The 20,098-nt window shown below is 31.3% G+C and overlaps 1 protein-coding gene across 1 annotated transcript; it reads left to right on the top strand.

The window, feature by feature from the left end:
* The first annotated feature begins 1,608 nt into the window (after positions 1-1,608).
* Positions 1,609-6,448, top strand: LOC143918797 (uncharacterized). The gene is made up of 2 exons (XM_077440864.1): positions 1,609-2,899; positions 5,938-6,448. Exon 1 carries the CDS (start codon positions 1,779-1,781, stop codon positions 2,799-2,801), a length of 1,023 nt encoding a protein of 340 aa, XP_077296990.1. The 5' UTR covers positions 1,609-1,778; the 3' UTR covers positions 2,802-2,899; positions 5,938-6,448.
* The last annotated feature ends 13,650 nt before the right edge of the window (positions 6,449-20,098 follow it).

Here is a 20,098-nt window from a genome sequence, read left to right as displayed (position 1 = left end):
CCCCAAACAAGGGCTGGAAAATTGGAAGGGGAAGCGCGAAACCGTACGAAAAATATTGTTTGGCACGCCTGTCCGCAACAAGCTCGTAAAACGAAAACTATTAAATATATATATATCGCGCACTTGTGTATTTATTGCAAATAAAATTCATTTTAAAAATGCGTGTGCTTTTGTGCGATTATTTTGTACGTATGTATGTACGAGGAAAGCGTGGATTTTTCACCAGTCCCGGTTCCGGTTCGTAAATTAAAACGGACATCGGTTGATTAATTATACGACATTAAATCAATGAATAGGAAAGCTTTGTGTTTTCCTTGCGAAAACTCCCGGATAAAATAAGGAAAACAAAGAATAATCCAGCTGGACCTATAGCAGGACATACATACGATTCATTTCCTCTCGCCTTGTTTCACTAGCGATAAATATTATTTATTCAACAAACAAATAAATAAAATATAATGAGCATTTTCCGTAAAATTGGATTACTTAATATATAATATGTATTATATAAGGGATTGTATTTTATTATACTATTCGTGTTGTGTATCTATATAATGTTCAGTGATGAAATTCACGACAAACTTTGACCAGGAAATGATATGCAAATTGAAAAGCCTTTCCGTCTTATGGAAACATTTTATTTTCAAACCGATCAAAAGACGTTTCCACGTCCGAAAAATCGTTAAATATAAAAATAGCATCTGCTTTTGAAATACGTGAGATTTACGTGGTAATCGGTTTTATATTAAATTTAATAACAGAACGCTTCGCCTATGTTACGTATTCAAATATTCCTACAAAAAATTGTTAATAATATTTTTCGCAGTATTAATTGTTCGTTGTTTCGAAGTCAATTAAAATATGCTCATAGTAAAATCGTATTTGATTTTTTCAACCACTCAGTGGAGAATAGGTCAAAATTATTAACTATGGATCACTCAGTAACCCCGCAGGTCATAATCAATCGATCACTCACTTTTTTATTGCAACACATTGTTTTATATGCGAAATTTTATGAGCATCGTTCAAAAGCGTAATTTTTAAACACGATTTTGATTAATATTACACAAAAACTTATCATATTATAATTTAATTTTATATGATTGTCTTTTCAAATAGTACCTCATAGTCTTCACACTTATTATGTTTTAAATTATATAACATAACCTCATATTAACTTTATGTATATATGTACGTATTAAAAATATATGACGTTTTGTGATCATGCGAAAATTCGAACTCCATATTTTGACTGATTCGAACTCAGAATCAATCACTGATCACGTTTTCATGATCTAGAAAAAATGTATGTTTATCTGTGTGTCCTCATTTTAAAGGTATCCTCTTTTTAAGTTTTTGAATTAAATTATCTCCCAAACCGATGTCTTCACATCAGATCTTAATTAATATTTTTTACGTGTAATAGAAATCATAAATTTTATACCCTAATATTTTTTTCAATATTTTTAACTTAACTTCCGAACGTCGCACTTTTATACTGGAGAATCGAGGTTTTTTATGTTTTTCTCAGAAACCTTTTGTTTATTGAACTAAAATTTCATATCTATTGATTTACGCATAATACCAAGTTATAAATTTCTGATTTCTGAAATTATATATTAACTCTCGAACCCAGAGCATATTTACAATATTACAGCATAATGCAACATTGTTAAACAAAAAACTATTTATTTCATACATATTTTTGTGCGAAATTTTGAGAATATTCTCTTATTTAAATTATAAATTGTGACGCTAATAACTAATAATACTTAACAATGATTTGCTATAAATGCAAAAGTGTTGTGTTGTTGACTAATTATGTGCTGTGCGAGCTTTGTGAAGAACCTTTCCACCATGATTGTGTGGGGATTTCGGAAACAAAATACAAAAAAATGACGTCAAAGAATAAGGAAAAATGGCGATGCGTTTCTTGCCGTATCCATCCTAACCCCCTTCCGCCGTCTCAGTCCTCATCACTAATGCTCAGTTCTCAAGATTCAGTCATCAGTCCTCAGCCATCTTTATTTGATATACTTAATGAAATTAAATGCTTTCGAGCAGACTTTAATACCATGAAAAATGAGTTTGAAAACATAAAATCTGTAATCACAGACATAAACAATAAATTATTCACAATAGAGGCTAAGTCTGATGAATTTGATGGGAGACTAACCACTGCTGAAAAGAAAATTTCCTGCTTTTCTGATGTAAATAAAGGTTTAATTGAGGCGCAAAATACTATTGTTGAACTGAAACAAGAAAACAATCTGCAAGATCAATTCTCTAGAAAAAACAATGTAGAAATATCCGGCATACCTATGAAAAAGGGTGAAAATCTAGTGTCTATATTATATGACTTATGTGCTGTCGTGGGTCACAAATTGTGCGACACAGATATTGACACCATACACCGTGTGCGGCCGTACCCGTCCCAGGGCGTTGCAGGTTCACAGCAACAGCAACAGCGAGAGGGCAACAGCGATGTGAGTGTGCGCACGTCATCAGTGGTCGTACGGTTCACTCAGCGCCGTCGTAAGGACCTGCTGATGGCGGCCGTGCGCGCCCGCCGCGGCATCACCACCAACGACATCAATATTCCAGGCCCGCCCACCACCCTATACGTAACGGATCACCTTACACCAACGAATAAATTATTATTGAAGCGAGCACGCCAATTGAAAACTGAATATAACTACGCCTACTTGTGGGTTAAAGATTGCAAGATCATGATTAGAAAAAGTGCGAGCTCCAATATCATACAAATCTCAAAAGAATCAGATCTTTGCAAAATCAAATGACTAAGTGCAATATTAAATTTTAATAACCTAATAATTATCTATGCATTTATTGTCTACTGGTCTGCATCACATATTATAATGTATGTGCAAACAATTATGTACGTATGGCTATATAATTTATTATTTTTATTATTACTATATAACTATGCTATTTACATATATTTTACTCATAAACTAAAAAAGGTACGAGTTCGTTTTTATATTTGTGTCCATGTATACCTTTGCATTTCAACTGGTATCACCAAGGATGGTTTGCTTAATAATTCCATATCTTTATCTGTGTATGCAGTTATGTGTATGTTTATATGCATATATCTATTTTCATTTATGCATATGGATATTTATATTTATATCAGTACGTGCTCTATCTACTTCCTTTTTTACAATGTCTTCTAATCGTCTTGTCATTTATTATCAAAATGTCAGAGGTCTCCGAACTAAATCTGACTCTTTTCTTCAAAATGTATTAGTTAATAATTATGATATTATCTGTCTATCAGAAACTTGGCTAAATGACTCATTCAATAATAGTGAGTTTTTTGATGCCAGATATCAGGTGTTTCGACGTGACAGAGATTATTCTCTTCATAACCAAATATTTGGTGGTGGTGTAATCATAGCTGTGAAAAATAATCTACCCTCTGTCATTCAAAATAATTGGTTAACTTCCACAGAAGACCTTTGGATTACTATTACCACTAAATTTTTTAAACTAAATATCTGTACTGTCTATATTCCTCCTGGTAATTCTCACCAAACTCTATTAGTTACCCATTTAAATAAAGTATCTGATCTAATAACCAATTATCCAGAGGATCGATTCATTTTACTCGGTGATTACAATCTTCCCACTATTGATTGGACAAAATACGACTCAAATCTGCATCTATTTCCTTCCAATTGTATTAATTTTTCTTCCCTTTCCTTTACTCAATTCTTATCTTATAATAAACTTTATCAATACAATTATTTGTCAAATACTAATAATCGTATTCTTGACCTAGCTATTAGTAGTTTCCCCTTATATATTTCTCGTGCTGACTCTACGCTAATCCATGAAGATTCTCATCATTTATCCTTTTGCATCTCAATAATTTACAACAAATCTTCACCCTTGAATTATAATTATAATAAAACTTTCCTCTTTAGAAAAGCTGACTATGCTACAATTATTCCAATTTTAAGCGATATCAATTGGAATTCACTTTTGTCCAATTTAAATATTGATTTAGCTTGTAAAAAATTTTACGATACCTTACAAAATATTATTGAATGCCACGTCCCTTTTACTCTTAAATCTAAGCGTACCAAATATCCCCCTTGGTTTACATCGTCTCTTATTAAAATTATAAAAGAAAAAAACAAATTCCATAAAAAATTTAAAATTTATTCAAATCCCTTAGATTATCAAAGTTTTTCACTATTAAGAGCTCGAATTAAAAAATATTCTTTAATCTGCTTTAGAAATTATATTTCTCTTATTCAAAATAATATTAAAACTAATCCCAAATCATTTTGGTCATATATAAATTCAAAAAAAAATACCTCCTCTTCATATCCTTCCGTAATGTATTATGGAAATAAGTCGGCTTCACATGGTTCTGAAATCTGTACCATTTTTGCTGACTATTTTGACTCCACTTTCAATAGTGATTCTACCATTAACCTTTCTATCTCTAATACAGATACTTCTTCTTGTAACTTATCTACTTTTCATTTTGACTTATCTACTGTACTCAGTCACATCAACTCTCTCAATGTTAATCTTGGTGCGGGTTGTGATGGTTTGCCTTCTTTTTTCCTTGTTAAATGTGCTGTCCCATTATCTCTTCCCATAACAATCCTTTTCAATCTTTCTATGTCGAACGGTAAATTTCCTGACTATTGGAAATTATCTTACATCACCCCTATTTTTAAAAAAGGTGATAAGAATCTTATTGAGAATTACCGTCCTATATCTAAACTATCTGTCATTAGTAAAATCTTTGAAAAAATTATCTATAATTTCCTTTTCTCCAATTTCAAAAACTACATTATACCTGAACAACATGGTTTTTTTAAGGGGAGATCGGTAGAGACTAACCTGCTTAATTTCACTAGTACTCTCACATCTTATATGGACAAACGAATCCAAATAGACGTCGTTTATACGGATTTCTCTAAAGCTTTTGATAAAATCAATCACAACCTTTTACTCAATAAACTTTGGTCCCTTGGAATCCGAGGAAATTTATTTCGTTGGATCTCTTCGTATATACTAAATCGTCACCAAATCATAATTCTCAATGGTTTTAGATCATCACTTAGACATATTCCTTCCGGTGTCCCACAAGGGTCGCATTTAGGTCCCTTATTCTTTTTACTCTATATTAATGATATCTCATACATCTTCAAACATTCCTTTATACTTCTTTACGCTGATGATTTAAAAATTTACAAACCTATATACACCATAGACGATTGTCATAAGATACAAGAAGATCTAGATAGATTCTCTATATATTGTTTAAATAATGATCTTTTTATTAATCTAGAAAAATGCTCTATTTTAAATTTCACTAGAAATAAGTCAATTATTACTAATCAATATCAATTAAATCATTCAATCCTTAACACGTCATCTTCTATTAAGGATCTTGGTGTAATACTCAATAATAAACTAGATTTCTCTGAACATATTTCTTTTATTACCAACAAAGCATTTAAATCTCTTGGATTCCTACTCCGCTCAACAAAACCCTTTAATGATCCTTATGTACTAAAATTACTTTATTTTTCCTTTGTAAGGTCTCACCTTGAATTTGCCTCAATTATCTGGTCACCTTTTTATTTATCCCATATTAATTGTATTGAGAAAGTTCAACTTAAATTTATTAAATCCTTACGCTACCTTTTTCCTACCTATACCCATTCTACTGTTTCCGACATTTTAAAAATCCTTTCTTTTAACAATCTTTCTGTCAGGCGACGACATTCTGATGCTATATTCTTCTTTAAGCTCATAAATGGTTTCCTTGATTGTTCTGATTTACTGAATAAGGTTAATTTCAGAATCCCAGTTCGATACCCTAGACGCGTTACACTCTTTTCACTTGATCCTTTCAATACTAATTCCCAAAAATATTTTTATCTGCAGCGCGTTTATCGTATGTTTAACGGAGAGCTGAATGAGGTTGATCTGTTTGGTATTTCCCTACATCAATTCAGGTCTAACATCAAGAGAATCTTGACCGATTGATTCATTTTTTCTTCTATTCTATTTTTCCAATATTTCCATTATTTTTATACTTTAGTTTAGTTATGTAATGTGCTATTTAATCATATTATAGCTTTCATTCCTTTCCATTTCATTTGTTTATTTTGTATTTACCTTTTTCATTTGTTTTTTATATTTGTAAATTTCAATTTCTTCTTATATTCTATCTTATAACCTTTTCCAAATATTTTAATACTATAGTTTAATTATGCAATGTACTACATATTTTGTCATGCCTTTATTCTTTACTTTTTAATTTGTTTTCCTTATATTTATCTTTTTCATTTTTGTAAAAATCTATTATTGGACTCGGGTGTTACATATATTATTTATTTACTTTTTGTGTTTTTTATACCTATCTCTGTACATCCTGTCTGTTGATTTTTCAATTAATAAAATAAAATAAAATAAAATAAATAAAATAAATAAAATTTGGTAAGCACCCGTCAACCGGAAGTGGCAGTTTACTCTTGTTTGATTTTTCTTCCACTATTTATAACATTTTGATCTTCACGAGGAAATTCAAGTATAATTTTTTTTATTAATACGATGAAAATAAAAAAAAATAATAAATTTAATAAACAGAATGTGGGATTTTTTCCTCTTAGAAAAGTCGAAAATTTTGTGACCACACTTATTTTTCCACACCCCTGAACGTATACAGCTGAAAATTTATATTTGTATCTTTTTGTACTAACTTAAAGTTGATAAGGTTTTTGGTCAGAATTCGTATACCAGAAGTAGTATTTTTTTTATATAAAATTTCATTATTTTATTTTCACATTTAATTTTTTTTTTATTTTCTTTATATTTAATGTGTAAAATAATTATAGTGATTTTAAGTAATGAAAAATTTCGAACAAAAGCCGACAACCGGAAGTAGAACTTTTGTCTTGTGTAAGTTTCCCTATATTTGCGCTCTATTTGTATCGAAAATGTTCTCATAGCCGATATGTCTGAATGTTTAATTATCGAAATTTGTTTTGTAACCTTATATAGCTCAAATACATAGATAAAATCGTGGGTTGGTCACATCCGAATTTTTTCAAATAGCATTAATGAAGTGTAATTGAATCATTAAATACACAATAATATTTCTCAATTCTACATTAGAAATTGTGGTAAATTTTAAACGGCGTAATACGATCGAGGCACTTAACGATCCGCTCAGGACGTAGTTATCTTAACGGCGGGCATAAAAGCCTCTCGCGACGAGAGTACAATCTCAAATGAGTTGTAAATTGAACTTTTATACAATTTTTCTCGTTTCTATCCAACTACCAGTATTACTATTACTACGACCATCCGGCAACACTCCTGCGAAGGCGTACGTAACTTTTACGTACCCCCAGCATCTACGGCACACTTTGTCGGACCCCGGCTCAATCGGACGATCTTCGATGACAGTTTAATTAAAAAAGGCTCCACCGGACCGTTAATTATTAAATTTAACCCATCCGTCCGTTCGAATCGTAATCGAGTCTCGTTTAATTAGTGTTTGTCGGGCCCGCAGCGGAGAGAGCGAGAACCGCTCATTAGGCGCGAGATGTATAACGTGTCGTTTAACCAGATTGACGTATAGCGAGACCGGAACGTATATAAAGTATGACATGTGATTGCTACTGATCTTTACACGTCTTTTGACAGTGATTTTTTTATTTAAAAATGTTAATTTAAACCATCCAAATTCACAAAAAAGTACAATCAAATATAAAATTGAAAAATTAAGATCAAATAAAACATTAAAAAATGTGAATTTAATATAATTATTTACTATTTTTTAATTTTATTTTTACCTATATAATTTGAACGTATGCTTAAGAATTTGTATTAAAATTCCAATCAAAATCTTCTGTGAAATCTTGTTTAACGTGCCTTTGAACTGTTCGCTTATTGCGCAAACGTAATCGTCTTACATTCATTTCGATATCATTGCAACACGAATACTTGTGTTTTAGTGAGAGTTTCGTCAGAATAATCATTCTGTATTCCATTCATACATCTATCACTATAATAAACCGTAGCAATATAATTTCTTTGTATACATTTGGACGTAAGAAATGGTGCTTGTTGCAAAAACGGGTTAAGCTTACGTCGAAACTCGTCCGTGCGGTTTTAACAATTCAATTTGTTCAAAGCTCTAGACAAATACGTTCCATTTAGCAAAGTCTCCACGTATTAAAATTTCAATGAAAGGAATCTATTTTTCAAAAGATTATCTTAGGCAATGCAAGCAATGGATTCGCTGAAACGTCGTTTAAAATTTCATTAGCATATGTCTCAATGAACCTAAAACTAGTCGAATGCTTCATTTGGTTTCAGAAAAATTTGCTGGTGTTGCTGAAATCCAAAAAAATTATGCTATTACATCAAATCTATGATATGGAAGATATGTGAATTTCATTAATTATATTAAAAATATATTACAGAACTTCTTTGTGTATTTGATATTGCAGTTTTAAATCGTTGTAAATTTTTTTATGGTGGATTAAAATATATTGAGATCGATTCAAACAATTCTATCTATTATTTTACTTTTCAACGGAATAGATCTTCTATATTATATTTATTACAACCAGCACAATAAAAAAAAACGATACAAAATGTATGAACATGTTTCGGTCAAAGGAAATACTAATTTATCGTTTACTACACAATAGAGAACAAAGTGCTTACGTTATTTCCTATGCACGTTTTATATACGAATACACAGTATATTTTAGTTGTTAAGAAGACAATCGTTAGGTATGTAAATGCACATTATGCGTTTGATTTGTTAACTTGCATCGGAGGATTGACGTTAAAAAAAAACCACTCACATAAAATAATAATTAAGCCAAGTCCAAAGCGTATCGAACAATGAAGATATTTATAAAATAAAATAAAAAAATGGTGATCCAATGATCGTCCAAAAAAATTGTATGCCTAATCGAGCGTGAGTACCTGATTAACCCTTTAACCGTGAAGATCATCGCGCATGAACGGACTTCAATGTTTATTTTTATTTGACCGTATTCTAATTGCTGCTACTTTTTTATTTCGGGCTATCTTATGTCGGTCATAGTAATTTCGGTTTAATATAAAACTTTTTGCAATGAATATTTCATTTAAATATCCCTGCCAATTGCTTGTAATTGGAGGTCCTCTAATCTTAATAATTTCATCATTGATATAAAAATCTCCAGCAGTTAAATCTTTATGTTATTATAATAAGTAAAACCTTGTAATTATAATTACGCAATACAATGATATTTATTTGGCTTTTCATTCCACAGACGTATAATTATAACTCACACATACGTATCTGCTTTCTATTAAATATATTTTGTCTAATAAATATGTTTGTAATTCATATTTTCATATTATCCCCTAAAGTATTCTTTTTAATGCAAATATTCATTCTAATATAAATAAATATGCATTCTTCTTAATAATATGCGAATTTATATACATACATATATTGTTTTCGCCAACTTCTTCAGTCAATGTTTATACAATCTATTTGGCTCTTCAGGGGTATTATTTCTTAGAAATATTCTAAATGGAACTATTATCAGGATTCAGTAATTAAACAACAAGCAGACTCTATTATATGTACATACTTTTATATAAAAACCTATTATTCTCGTTTAACCAAACCATAAGTATGTGACTTAATAATACCTCAGGAAAATAAACACATGGAACCTTTTTGGATCTATTGTTAAATTGTGACAAGGTCAATCTGATATCGCTCTCTACAATGAAGATATTAACTTTCATAGTATAAAAATATATTTTGAAATGCTCTTTTAGATCCCCATCTTGTACAAAGGTGGCTACCAACCTTTTTCTAAATTATGTACATATATATTGAAATATCTCAAGAGTAATATTATTTGTAATTTATTTTGATTTTGAATCGGTGATATAAGTATAATACAATTACATATTTTTTCTCTACGACAGTTTTTGTTTTTATTTGTCTTTATTAAAACTGATCGAATTTTCGAAAGTACATTCTGGTAAAAATTACAAAACTTTATCGTGTCAGGTGAAAAATTTTCAGCGAGAAAAAGGTTTATGGTTTTAGTTTTTTTTTTTTCAAGTATAATATGTAGGCCAGTGGTCGCCATGCGGGTTCTGATAATAAAGAACGAATACCAGTCAAGAAATTGATATTATTCTCGCATTTTTTGAAAATAAATAACTGCAATGAATACTTATGGAATATTAGTACCTGCTATACCCGTTTAATGAGGCTATTTTTGTATAAATTACTGTTAAATAAAGACTTTTTCTGTAAGAAAGCCATTATTTGGCTGCCAGCAGGGATGTTCATTTTATTTAAAAACAATGCTCTCAATGGAGCCGAATAATTTAAAACAGGAAACAATGTTTATTATGGATGGACGGACCATCGATGATGTTAAATGCAAGTGCAACTCTAAATAAAAAAGTAGGTATAAACCTCCCCGACAAAGATAAAAAAGAAACGGTGGATCTTATCTACAATATTTAACTCGAAAATATTTACAATGTTTTTGAATTTTTTTTTTCAATATATAGTACTTGTTTATTTATTTTATTAAAATACATATCATATTTTATATTGAAAACCCCTATCCACAGCATCTATAGAAAAATATTAGTTCAACAGGATAATTAACGGAAAAATGATAATTAGCAAAAGATTTACAAATGATCATTGCAGCTTGTTCATGTGGTTTAATCACATTTTAAGCTATTTTTACTAATATTTAAGTCACTGTAATAAATTGATGACGACTGATTGCCAAATATATCACTCTGTATAAAGTTAAAATAATACAAAAGCGAATACTTCTTCATTATTGTCCAGACTAGCTAAATTTTGATATACACCATTTTTAATTCTGCATGATGTTTTAATGTCATCTATAAACCTTATAACCAGACAATGTAAGCAAAAAACAAGTTTCAGTTTAACCCATATAACATACAGTTGCGACTAGAATTTCAAATTATTCGACTTCATAAACTATTCTAATATCGAATAGTAAAATTTGAAATGTTCGAATATTCGAATAGTTCTCACCAATATAAAACAGTTTGAAATATTAATTCAAAATGATCAAAATAATTGGGCTCCACATACATTAAAAAGAAAAAGTAAATTTATCGTCATACATAAACTTTATTTTAATTCTAAAAATAATAATGCAGTAGCAGTTGACGTTGGCTTAATTCTTAATAAAGTTTTTAGAAGGATATCTAAAGCTTTGGTTCGTTTTTTAAAGTTATCCAAGTACTTGAAATATTTTTTTAACCTTTTGGAATTGTCTTCGAATTTGAAAAACGTACTTTTATAACGTGCACACGCGTTCAATCAATTCATTTAATTTGAGAACAAATACACTGATCGATAACGTGTCACTACGAACTCCGAAACACAACTGAAGTTCAAAACAACATAAATGAAATGAAATATTGCTGCTAATCCATAAAAATTGCGTTGCCGCTTCGGACTATATTTTCGTTTCCGTTTCAAATAAACGCTACGATAAGTTCTCTTTCGTAAAATACATACATAAGTTCAATTTCCAAAGCGAGGAATTCCAATGTCAAGTTTCACGAATCCATTGCACTGAGGCAAAAAAATTACTCCGAGTCGACGACTAATACGTCTTTCACACAATACACTGTTGCGTTAATCATTTCGAGCACGCTGCTTTTGTATGTGCGATAGAGATGCGGCACATGACAAGCCGCATATATATGCATGTATATCTATAAGTGATCACTTTTGCAAACAGTTGGTTAAGAACCACTGCTCTACAGCATCACCCGCTCTACATTATACACATACGCTTAAAGCGATCTCGTACGCACCTTCACCGTGTCCGTTTTATTCGAATACCTCGCTATCCGCGCGCACAAAGAGATCCTCCCCGGGCGCCGAAGTTAAAATTGAAAATGATATATGGCCACGCGGCGCGAAGAGATTTTCTTTTGAAGTCGTCGGCCGCGAGATAATGCCTCGGCGACGAAACTTTCCCTGACGAGGGGTCTCTTTCACCCCCCCCCCCCCATCCCCTAGACTGATTTATGCGCCGGAAACTATGCGTCTGTGGGGTGGGGGTGGGGTAATTTCGATCCCGTTTCCGGTTGCGAAGGTTGCGCGGACGCATGAGTGTTAACTGTATGTATGTATGTAGGCTCTGTGATTTGGATTTGACTTACTGGAGGTCGATCGGTGTTCTTTGATGGTGGAATTGGCATTTGGTGTAATTGAAGCTTGCGAGAGATTTATTGCGGAAATTTTCCTATTATGATCGTATATTGAATGTGGTGAACCTTGACTATAAATTGTATAATAATATTCGTAATGATCTTTTTTTTTTATTTTGCTCCGTCGAAGCGTTGCGAAATTTTATTGATATTCTGATTGATTTGATGAGATCAAGGCAGTTTTTTCAAGACGGATTTTTATTTATGTACATATTTATGCATGTACAGTTTAAACTGATTGACATAAAAGGTGTTGTTTTTGCATAAACATATTTTCTACTGACAGGAAGTGATTTTGCTAATATAATATATACCTATACATGTATGATAGTATTGCATAGTACCTATACATGTATGATAGTATTGAGCTCATCAAGGTAGTTTTTTAAATACGGATTTTTATTTATGTACATATCTATGCATGGTGTTGTTTTTGCTAAACATATTTTCTACTGAGAGGAAGTGATTTTACCAATATATACCTATACATATATGATAGTGGGCCTTATTTTGCTCCGTTGAAGCGTTGCGAAATTTTATTGATATCCTGATTGATTTGATGAGATCAAGGCAGCTTTTTTAAAGACGGATTTTTATATATGTACGTATCTATGCATGTACAGTTTAAACTGATTGACATAAAAGGTGTTGTTTTTGCATAAACATATTTTCTACTGAGAGGAAGTGATTTTACCAACTAGTGAATAGCCCGATTAAATATCATCGCATGGGTATAAAATTATTATATACTCGTATAAAACTAAAAAAAAAACTCCGGAACCGAAACTGTTATTTTCGTAGATTCCCATAGTTTGTTTTCAATTCTTTATTTGTAATAATTTTTAATTATTAAAGTTAACGTTAACAAAATGTTAATTAAAGTTAACAAAATGTAATATTTTCCGATTATACACAAACGGTCATTGACCTCGTAACGTTGAATATTATTATTACACATAACAAATTACGTGCATATACATATGATGTGTATTTACAACACGTCTTCTGGGCGAGGATATGGCGTTCGGCGCGGGCTCGTGAGAGCATTGCGTTTGGATCGGAGGGTCCGAGGTTTCGATTCCCGGCGCCCGCGGTGAATGAAATCAATTTTTTTCTCGAATATCGTCAAAATATAAATAATTTAAATTTAAATTTAAATTTAATTCAAAATAAATATATAAAAAATGGTTCAAAACCTCGCTAAATGAAATTATTAAAATTACGTATTACGTAAAAAAAAAGGCGAAATGAAGAATTGGATTTGGCGTGATGTTCGTGACTATTAGCTCAATTTAGACCTATATTCAGGCTATTTGGGGTGGTGATCGGTTCGAGTCGCGACAAAGTCATCTCGTCGAAAAATGAATTTATCGATTTTTATCGATTCGTTCATTATGTTCGGTGAGAGTTAGGACACACACACACCCACACCCACACACACACACACACAAACACACAGATTACCGTCTTTATATATATAATACATACATATATGATAGTGGGCCTTATTTCAATCATTTTTCCATTGAATGACACTGCATAGTAATTAAAAGTCAAACTACTACTAATATAATAATGTATTTACGTAAATTTATTCAAATTCGCGATATATTCTAGGAAAGTGATGCACAAACTTTTTGACAGATGGACCGATGTGTCTATTTTATATGTTTTTTGTGGGCCGCTGTTTAAAAAAATGATATTAAAACAGAGCTTGATTTAGGTGAAGAAAGACTCTAGGTTATTGCACTTTTGAAGCCAATTCAATCCTTGGGAAAAAATAATTCTGGATGTTTTTATATGGGGGGGGGGTCTTTTAAGGATTTAAAAATACAATATTCTTTCTATTTGACATTTATTTATTTATTCTAAACAGGCCATTGTGGCATAACAGGAATTCCTAAAGCGCCACAATGGTCAAAAAATATAACACAAAAACAAAATAACAATTAAACATAAACATAAATACATCCATACATAAACATAAATGTAAGGGTCTACCTCGTTCCACCAACTAGCAATATCTCAAGACTCGTTTACCCAACTTTTTCGGTGTATTTCGTCTTCGAGTTTGTATATATACATATACAAAACACATATGTATGTAAGAAAAATTTTTATATAAAAAATACTTTTTTTTACAAGATAAACATTAATTATTTAAAAAATTATGGTAAGAATGAATTTTTTTACGTTTATTTTATATTTTAAAGGTGCGTTCATAGCTTAAAAATCTATGAACGATCACACTATGTGTCGTATATTAAAGTTATTACATACATTTATACAAAAAAAAATTCTGTACAATATACAAACTCCTCCCGTTTAAGCAGATGAAAAGGAGAGAAAACGAGTCTCGACATATTGTAAGTTGGTACAACGAAGCAAATAACTATTACAGAAAAAATATGCGATACAGGCATTTTTTTTAAATACCCTTAATGTTCATATTATTTATATGTCAAAATCTATTTCAATACTTCAAGAAGCAAAATTTTAATGAAAATTTTTTTCTTGAAAAAATATGATATTTTTAATAATAACCATTCTAAAATTATGTTGATTTCACGTAGGATATCCAGTTAATATATATGTAGGTAGATTGGTTATTAAATTTTTTACATATGTAGATGTTTTTCATATTCAATGAAGTAAATCATTTTGGACCGCAACAGATGTCACTTTGGGTCGAGGGTTGTACATCATTGTTATAGCACAAGGACCTTATTTGTCCGGTCAAAAATAGATGTCCGGTAACGTATAAAAATATCATAATTCGCGACGAATCTTTAGATAAATTAAATTTTTTTCATATTAAAAATCTTGTGTAAGTTTTCTTGATCTACTTGGTTCTGTGGTTTTTTTTAGATAGTTATAAACATGCGAAAAAAATTGGAATGCACTACACATATTCATGGAACGCCCAGCACACACCGTCACCAAATCACCCCCCTGGAGTTTTTTCGGTAAAATTGTATCGTTGTATTTATCCTTGCTTGAAAGTGATCGATAACGTAGGAGAAATGTAGGAGACCCCCCACAGCGGGGAGCCAAGCACACGACGTGCCGTTCTCCCCTGTGTGTTTCGCCCTAATTGTCCTATTATCAAAAACTTGACAAAAATGTCCAGTAACGTATAAACATATTATGTTTCGCGACGAATCATAAGATAAATTCATTTTTTTTCATATAAAAAATCTTTTTGTTGGAAGTTGTCTTGGTCTACCTACAGTTATTTCTCTAATAATTCAGTGTTCGTCACACTTTTTCTTATTAATAAAATTTATTCAGAAAAAATCAAAATCCGATCTAAACGTACATAACTAATAATTACAAAATTTGAGTTTCGATTTGTTTCATCGTGAGTAGTAACAATCGATTACTACAATTCGACATACGCATCACGATTTTGACATGCCGAGATTTTTTTTTGTATTTGTAGATCGAATCTTTTTTTTTAATGGAAGCTGAGAGCGCCCACCAGCGAAGCGAACCGATCTACTACCGGGAAGTCATAAAACCGGGAAAACAAAGAGCGTTTCCTTTTGGCATATTCTTAATATTCCGGACGGGTTTCATCTCTGCTCATATGTCTGTCAATTCGCGTGTAAACATTCTTAGGCCGCGCGATTTGATATGAATAAACATGAAAGATGCTCGTTGTTGCTCTTTCACACACACACTCGAGAAGAATTGAAAAGCCTAAAGTGAATTTCAAACAAGCGTGTTTGAATTTCATTTTCAAGCTCCTTTCGAATGAGAGATCAGTCAAATTCTCTGGAGATAATAAGTTTACAGAAGCCGCTAAAGTCTGTTCGTCTATATTAGATAACCGTATTGCATGGTGTAATTGGCTATGAATTAAAACGGCGGTGTCTCGCAAATAAGTCTGCTAATGTCTCGAGCTCTTTCCAGATTTAATCCGGGGATTTGGTTGCCTTTTGTCATTTTGGTTTCAGTATAGAATCGAACTGAAGACCCTAAGGTTAAGAGTCGAGTCTCTTGCAGGTCGTCTAGCCGGCTAATCCAGCATACTATGAAAGTTAAAAAAATCGAAACTTTGCAGAGCACTTATCGGACTTTGCAGTGTTTTGGTGTATGTATGTAATATAATATATGTAATATACAGTTCATATCTAATATATAATTTCAAAAGAGATTTTGTAAGTATGTAAGTATTGTTGGTTCGTAAATCGGTGACGTCATCGAACAAATGAATATTCAAATAAATTTAAATAAAATAAAACTATTCAAATAAATTTAATAAAATGTTTACTATTAGATTGGCCATGTTTAATCGGTTTATATTACAAATACCGAGCGAAGCCGGGTAAAAACACTAGTATATAATATAATGCAATGGTCTATTTAGATTTTGTTCAATGAAAAAATTAATTGTTTTTTTTTGCATTTTTTTTATATATAATAGTGATACCACATGCATATTCATATCTGGATGTAATAACACGTTAGATTGGTTGAATTTATGTATAGACGAAATGAAGTCATCAAAGTTTTTGAATAATTACAGTTAATAGTGCCATCGTTAAATTTAATAACTTTAGTTTTTATAGCCTTGTGATCTATTTCTCAATATGATCTGAAATTTAATTGATATATCAAATGTTAAGGTATTGTTATTTTTTGATACCGAAATGAATGAATGCTTCTAATACTGTCACAATTTCATAAAATAATTTTAATATGATACTGATTTACGAAGATTGATTTCAAATATAATAAAATATATCTTATATAATAAGATTTAGACATTTAATGCAAAATTTCATACATTTTTGCATAAATTGAATGCAATTCAAAATACTGAATAATCATTATGAATGTCATATGTCCAACTTTTTTACATTTAACGAAAATACTCACCTCAGAGGTCACTCGCTTAGATTTCAAAAAGAAAAATCTAATAAATTGATCAGAGATTCCTTCTTTTCAATTTGGAATAGTCTTCCCAATGAAATTGTAATTTTTGATAACCTTAATATTTTTAAGAATAAGCTTTATGCATTTCTTAAACTTAAACGATTTCTGTAATTCTTCTTTCCCAATTTCTTATTTCTGTTTCTTGTTTACTTTTTCTCTCTTATTTTTATATTAATATTGTCATTTTGAATGTAATTTGTATTTTTTTCTCATTTAATTAACATATACATATGTATAAATCAAACTTCTTGGGTCAATCGGCTTTGCCGCCTCCCCCAAGTATATTAAATAAATAATATAATAATTTTTTACCCAAAAGAATATGCATGTGACCATATAATGTGTTTATTATAAATATGTACATGTGTAAATATTCAATTTATTTACTGCTTTCGAAATTGATTAGATTATCAACGGTACTTATTTGTATTACACATACATATTACATATTATGTACGTATATTAAAAAAATAAATACACGAAATAACAGGTTGTATTTGGCCGTTTAAAAGCTGTATCGAAAATTTGTTCACCTTGTCTTTCATTAGGCGCTACAAATTAAAAGCATCCGAGAGTTATGTTTTAATTAAGATTCTGTTCGAGCCCACACTGGTACCCTCGCACGTTTTATTATGTGTATATAAATATATAGGAGAGCAAGCGCAAGGCTTTTCCAATATTTATTTTAATTTTATTGCCACCGAATAGTAGCCTAGTAGTCAACTTTGAGATAAATAATAAATTTCGATGATTTATCAACGGGGCATTTATCTCGCGGTGGCGGGCGTTTATCTCGGGGGTCCCCTCCGATACCGAAGGGGGCCCCTTTCGAGCCTCAATTAGGGTTAGTTTGTTCACGATAAAAAGGTCTCTCCGACGACGTTTAACTCCATCCCATGACAACTTTAATTGGTGATAATTCACAGCAGCCGAGCGGAAGGGGTAATGAGCGGCTTTAACCCTCACAGTGCGGCGCCCGACCATTAACGCGCCCACAAAAAAATTAAATATATATCACGCTGTGACAAGAGGTTCACTGATGGAATTTTTTCTAAGGAATTTTTTACGCTCCTTGATGACAGCTTTGAAAAAAGGACGAAAATATTACCCCTTTCCTAACAAATTAACATTGTTTATTCAATTGCCGCGAGATTGTGTTCCTATTGAATAATATATATTAAATTATTTAATATATGTACATGATACCGATGTAAGTCCTTTCTAGAATATTGATATTGTTCACAATTTATTTTCGCAAAGTTGATGCCTTTCTGTTCTCATTCTGCAAGTCGACTTTAAACTGTAAGTCTATTAGAGAAAGCCTTTAAAAGTTTTCGTAATATCTTTATTAAATAAGATTATTCTAATTTCAAAAGTAAGTGCATGAAAGTTCTCTGAAAAAAGCTTTTGCTTCTGAATGCTATTTTGATTTAATTAATTTAGAATTCAAGGCAAAATTCGATTGAGTCTGTTTATTTAACTAAATATCTATTAAAACTATGCTATCCTACAGGTTTAAAAAAACATTTTATCAGAACATCGCTAAAAATATATGTTTTTAATCAATCATATTTAAAATCAATCGATCACATAAATATATTTTAATTATAATTTTTATTTCGTTACAGAATTCAACAATGAAGAGCATACTTTAAGCAATAGTGAAAAAGTTAAGTATAATTTTCAGATAAATTTTATAAAACCATGTTTTTATTACATATATTTTTTAAAGATTAAACTACATATGAGCCATTATATTTGTAAATGGTGTAAGTCCACTTTTCTCCATTTCGAGAAATATCACAATATTTAAAAAACTGGTGGCTTGTTATGTTTATTCTCCCTATCCGAGATTCTGTACATATCGAATTAAAAGTAGTGATAACAATTTGTGAGTTAAGTCGAATTGAAATAATGTTTTTGGAACTGAAATTGGTCTTCCGCCGAATTTCAGATATAGCGGCTCATATATTCACCAAATCCTTTATGACAAAGTTGTAATTTTCGATTTATTTTCAATATTTATCAAAAAATTGTACGTGATTATTTAAAATTAACTTCTCTTATAGTTAAATATACACATTGTATAAGCAAATAATTGAATCTTTATACATTTTATTGGGACTATTAGAGTATTCAGTTGAAAGAGATTGAAATTCTAGTATTTAAAGTATTTAAATTAAAGTATTTAAATTTTGTAGATCGAAGCATTGCCGACAATTAGGTCACTTAAAGGTAAATGGCCGATGTGGATTATCAGCTTCAAAGTGGACTGTAAACATGTATATTTTTGGATCTTTGAAGTGCTCACTGTATCTACATTCCTCGTTCTTGCGAATTCAAACGATTTTGAAACACGCGTGAATTTTTAACAAACACCCTCATTTTTAGACCCAATTTTGGAATTCACAGTCTACGCACTCTCTCCAGTTTCTAATCAACCCCGTCCGGACGAATTAGAATGCGAGGGGGTCGCCGCGTACCCCAATTAGCGCGTTCCGGGTTAACCGGAGCGCGGCTAACTTCACACGGTCGAACCAGAGACGGCTCGTGAAACTAATTTCACCCGTTCAACTTTCGTTGATGAACTTTAAAACAAGGACGGCGCGTGGCCGGGATGCCCAACGACGACATTATCACATAATAACCGAGAAAAAAGAACCCGGCGAATAGAATCTAATCCGGTTTATGAACATATGTTCTTACCGACAAGTCGGGTTAGAGATGCATCTAGGAAAGTGCACGTGAATGCACTCTTACTCGGTTAAAGTTTGAGCAGCGGCTTGTTATTCTCATTAGTGGAGCTACACGGCGTCAGGGGAGGGTAATGTTTACACGTCAACTACAAACC

This window comes from Arctopsyche grandis, chromosome 11 (genome assembly GCF_051622035.1).
Source record: "Arctopsyche grandis isolate Sample6627 chromosome 11, ASM5162203v2, whole genome shotgun sequence".
Classification (NCBI taxonomy): Eukaryota; Metazoa; Arthropoda; class Insecta; order Trichoptera; family Hydropsychidae; genus Arctopsyche; species Arctopsyche grandis.
This window is presented reverse-complemented; position numbering and strand designations above follow the sequence as displayed.

Excerpts from the sequence above, each read along its gene's own strand:
- LOC143918797 (XM_077440864.1), top strand. The coding sequence starts at position 1,779 with ATGATTTGCTATAAATGCAAAAGTGTTGTGTTGTTGACTAATTATGTG.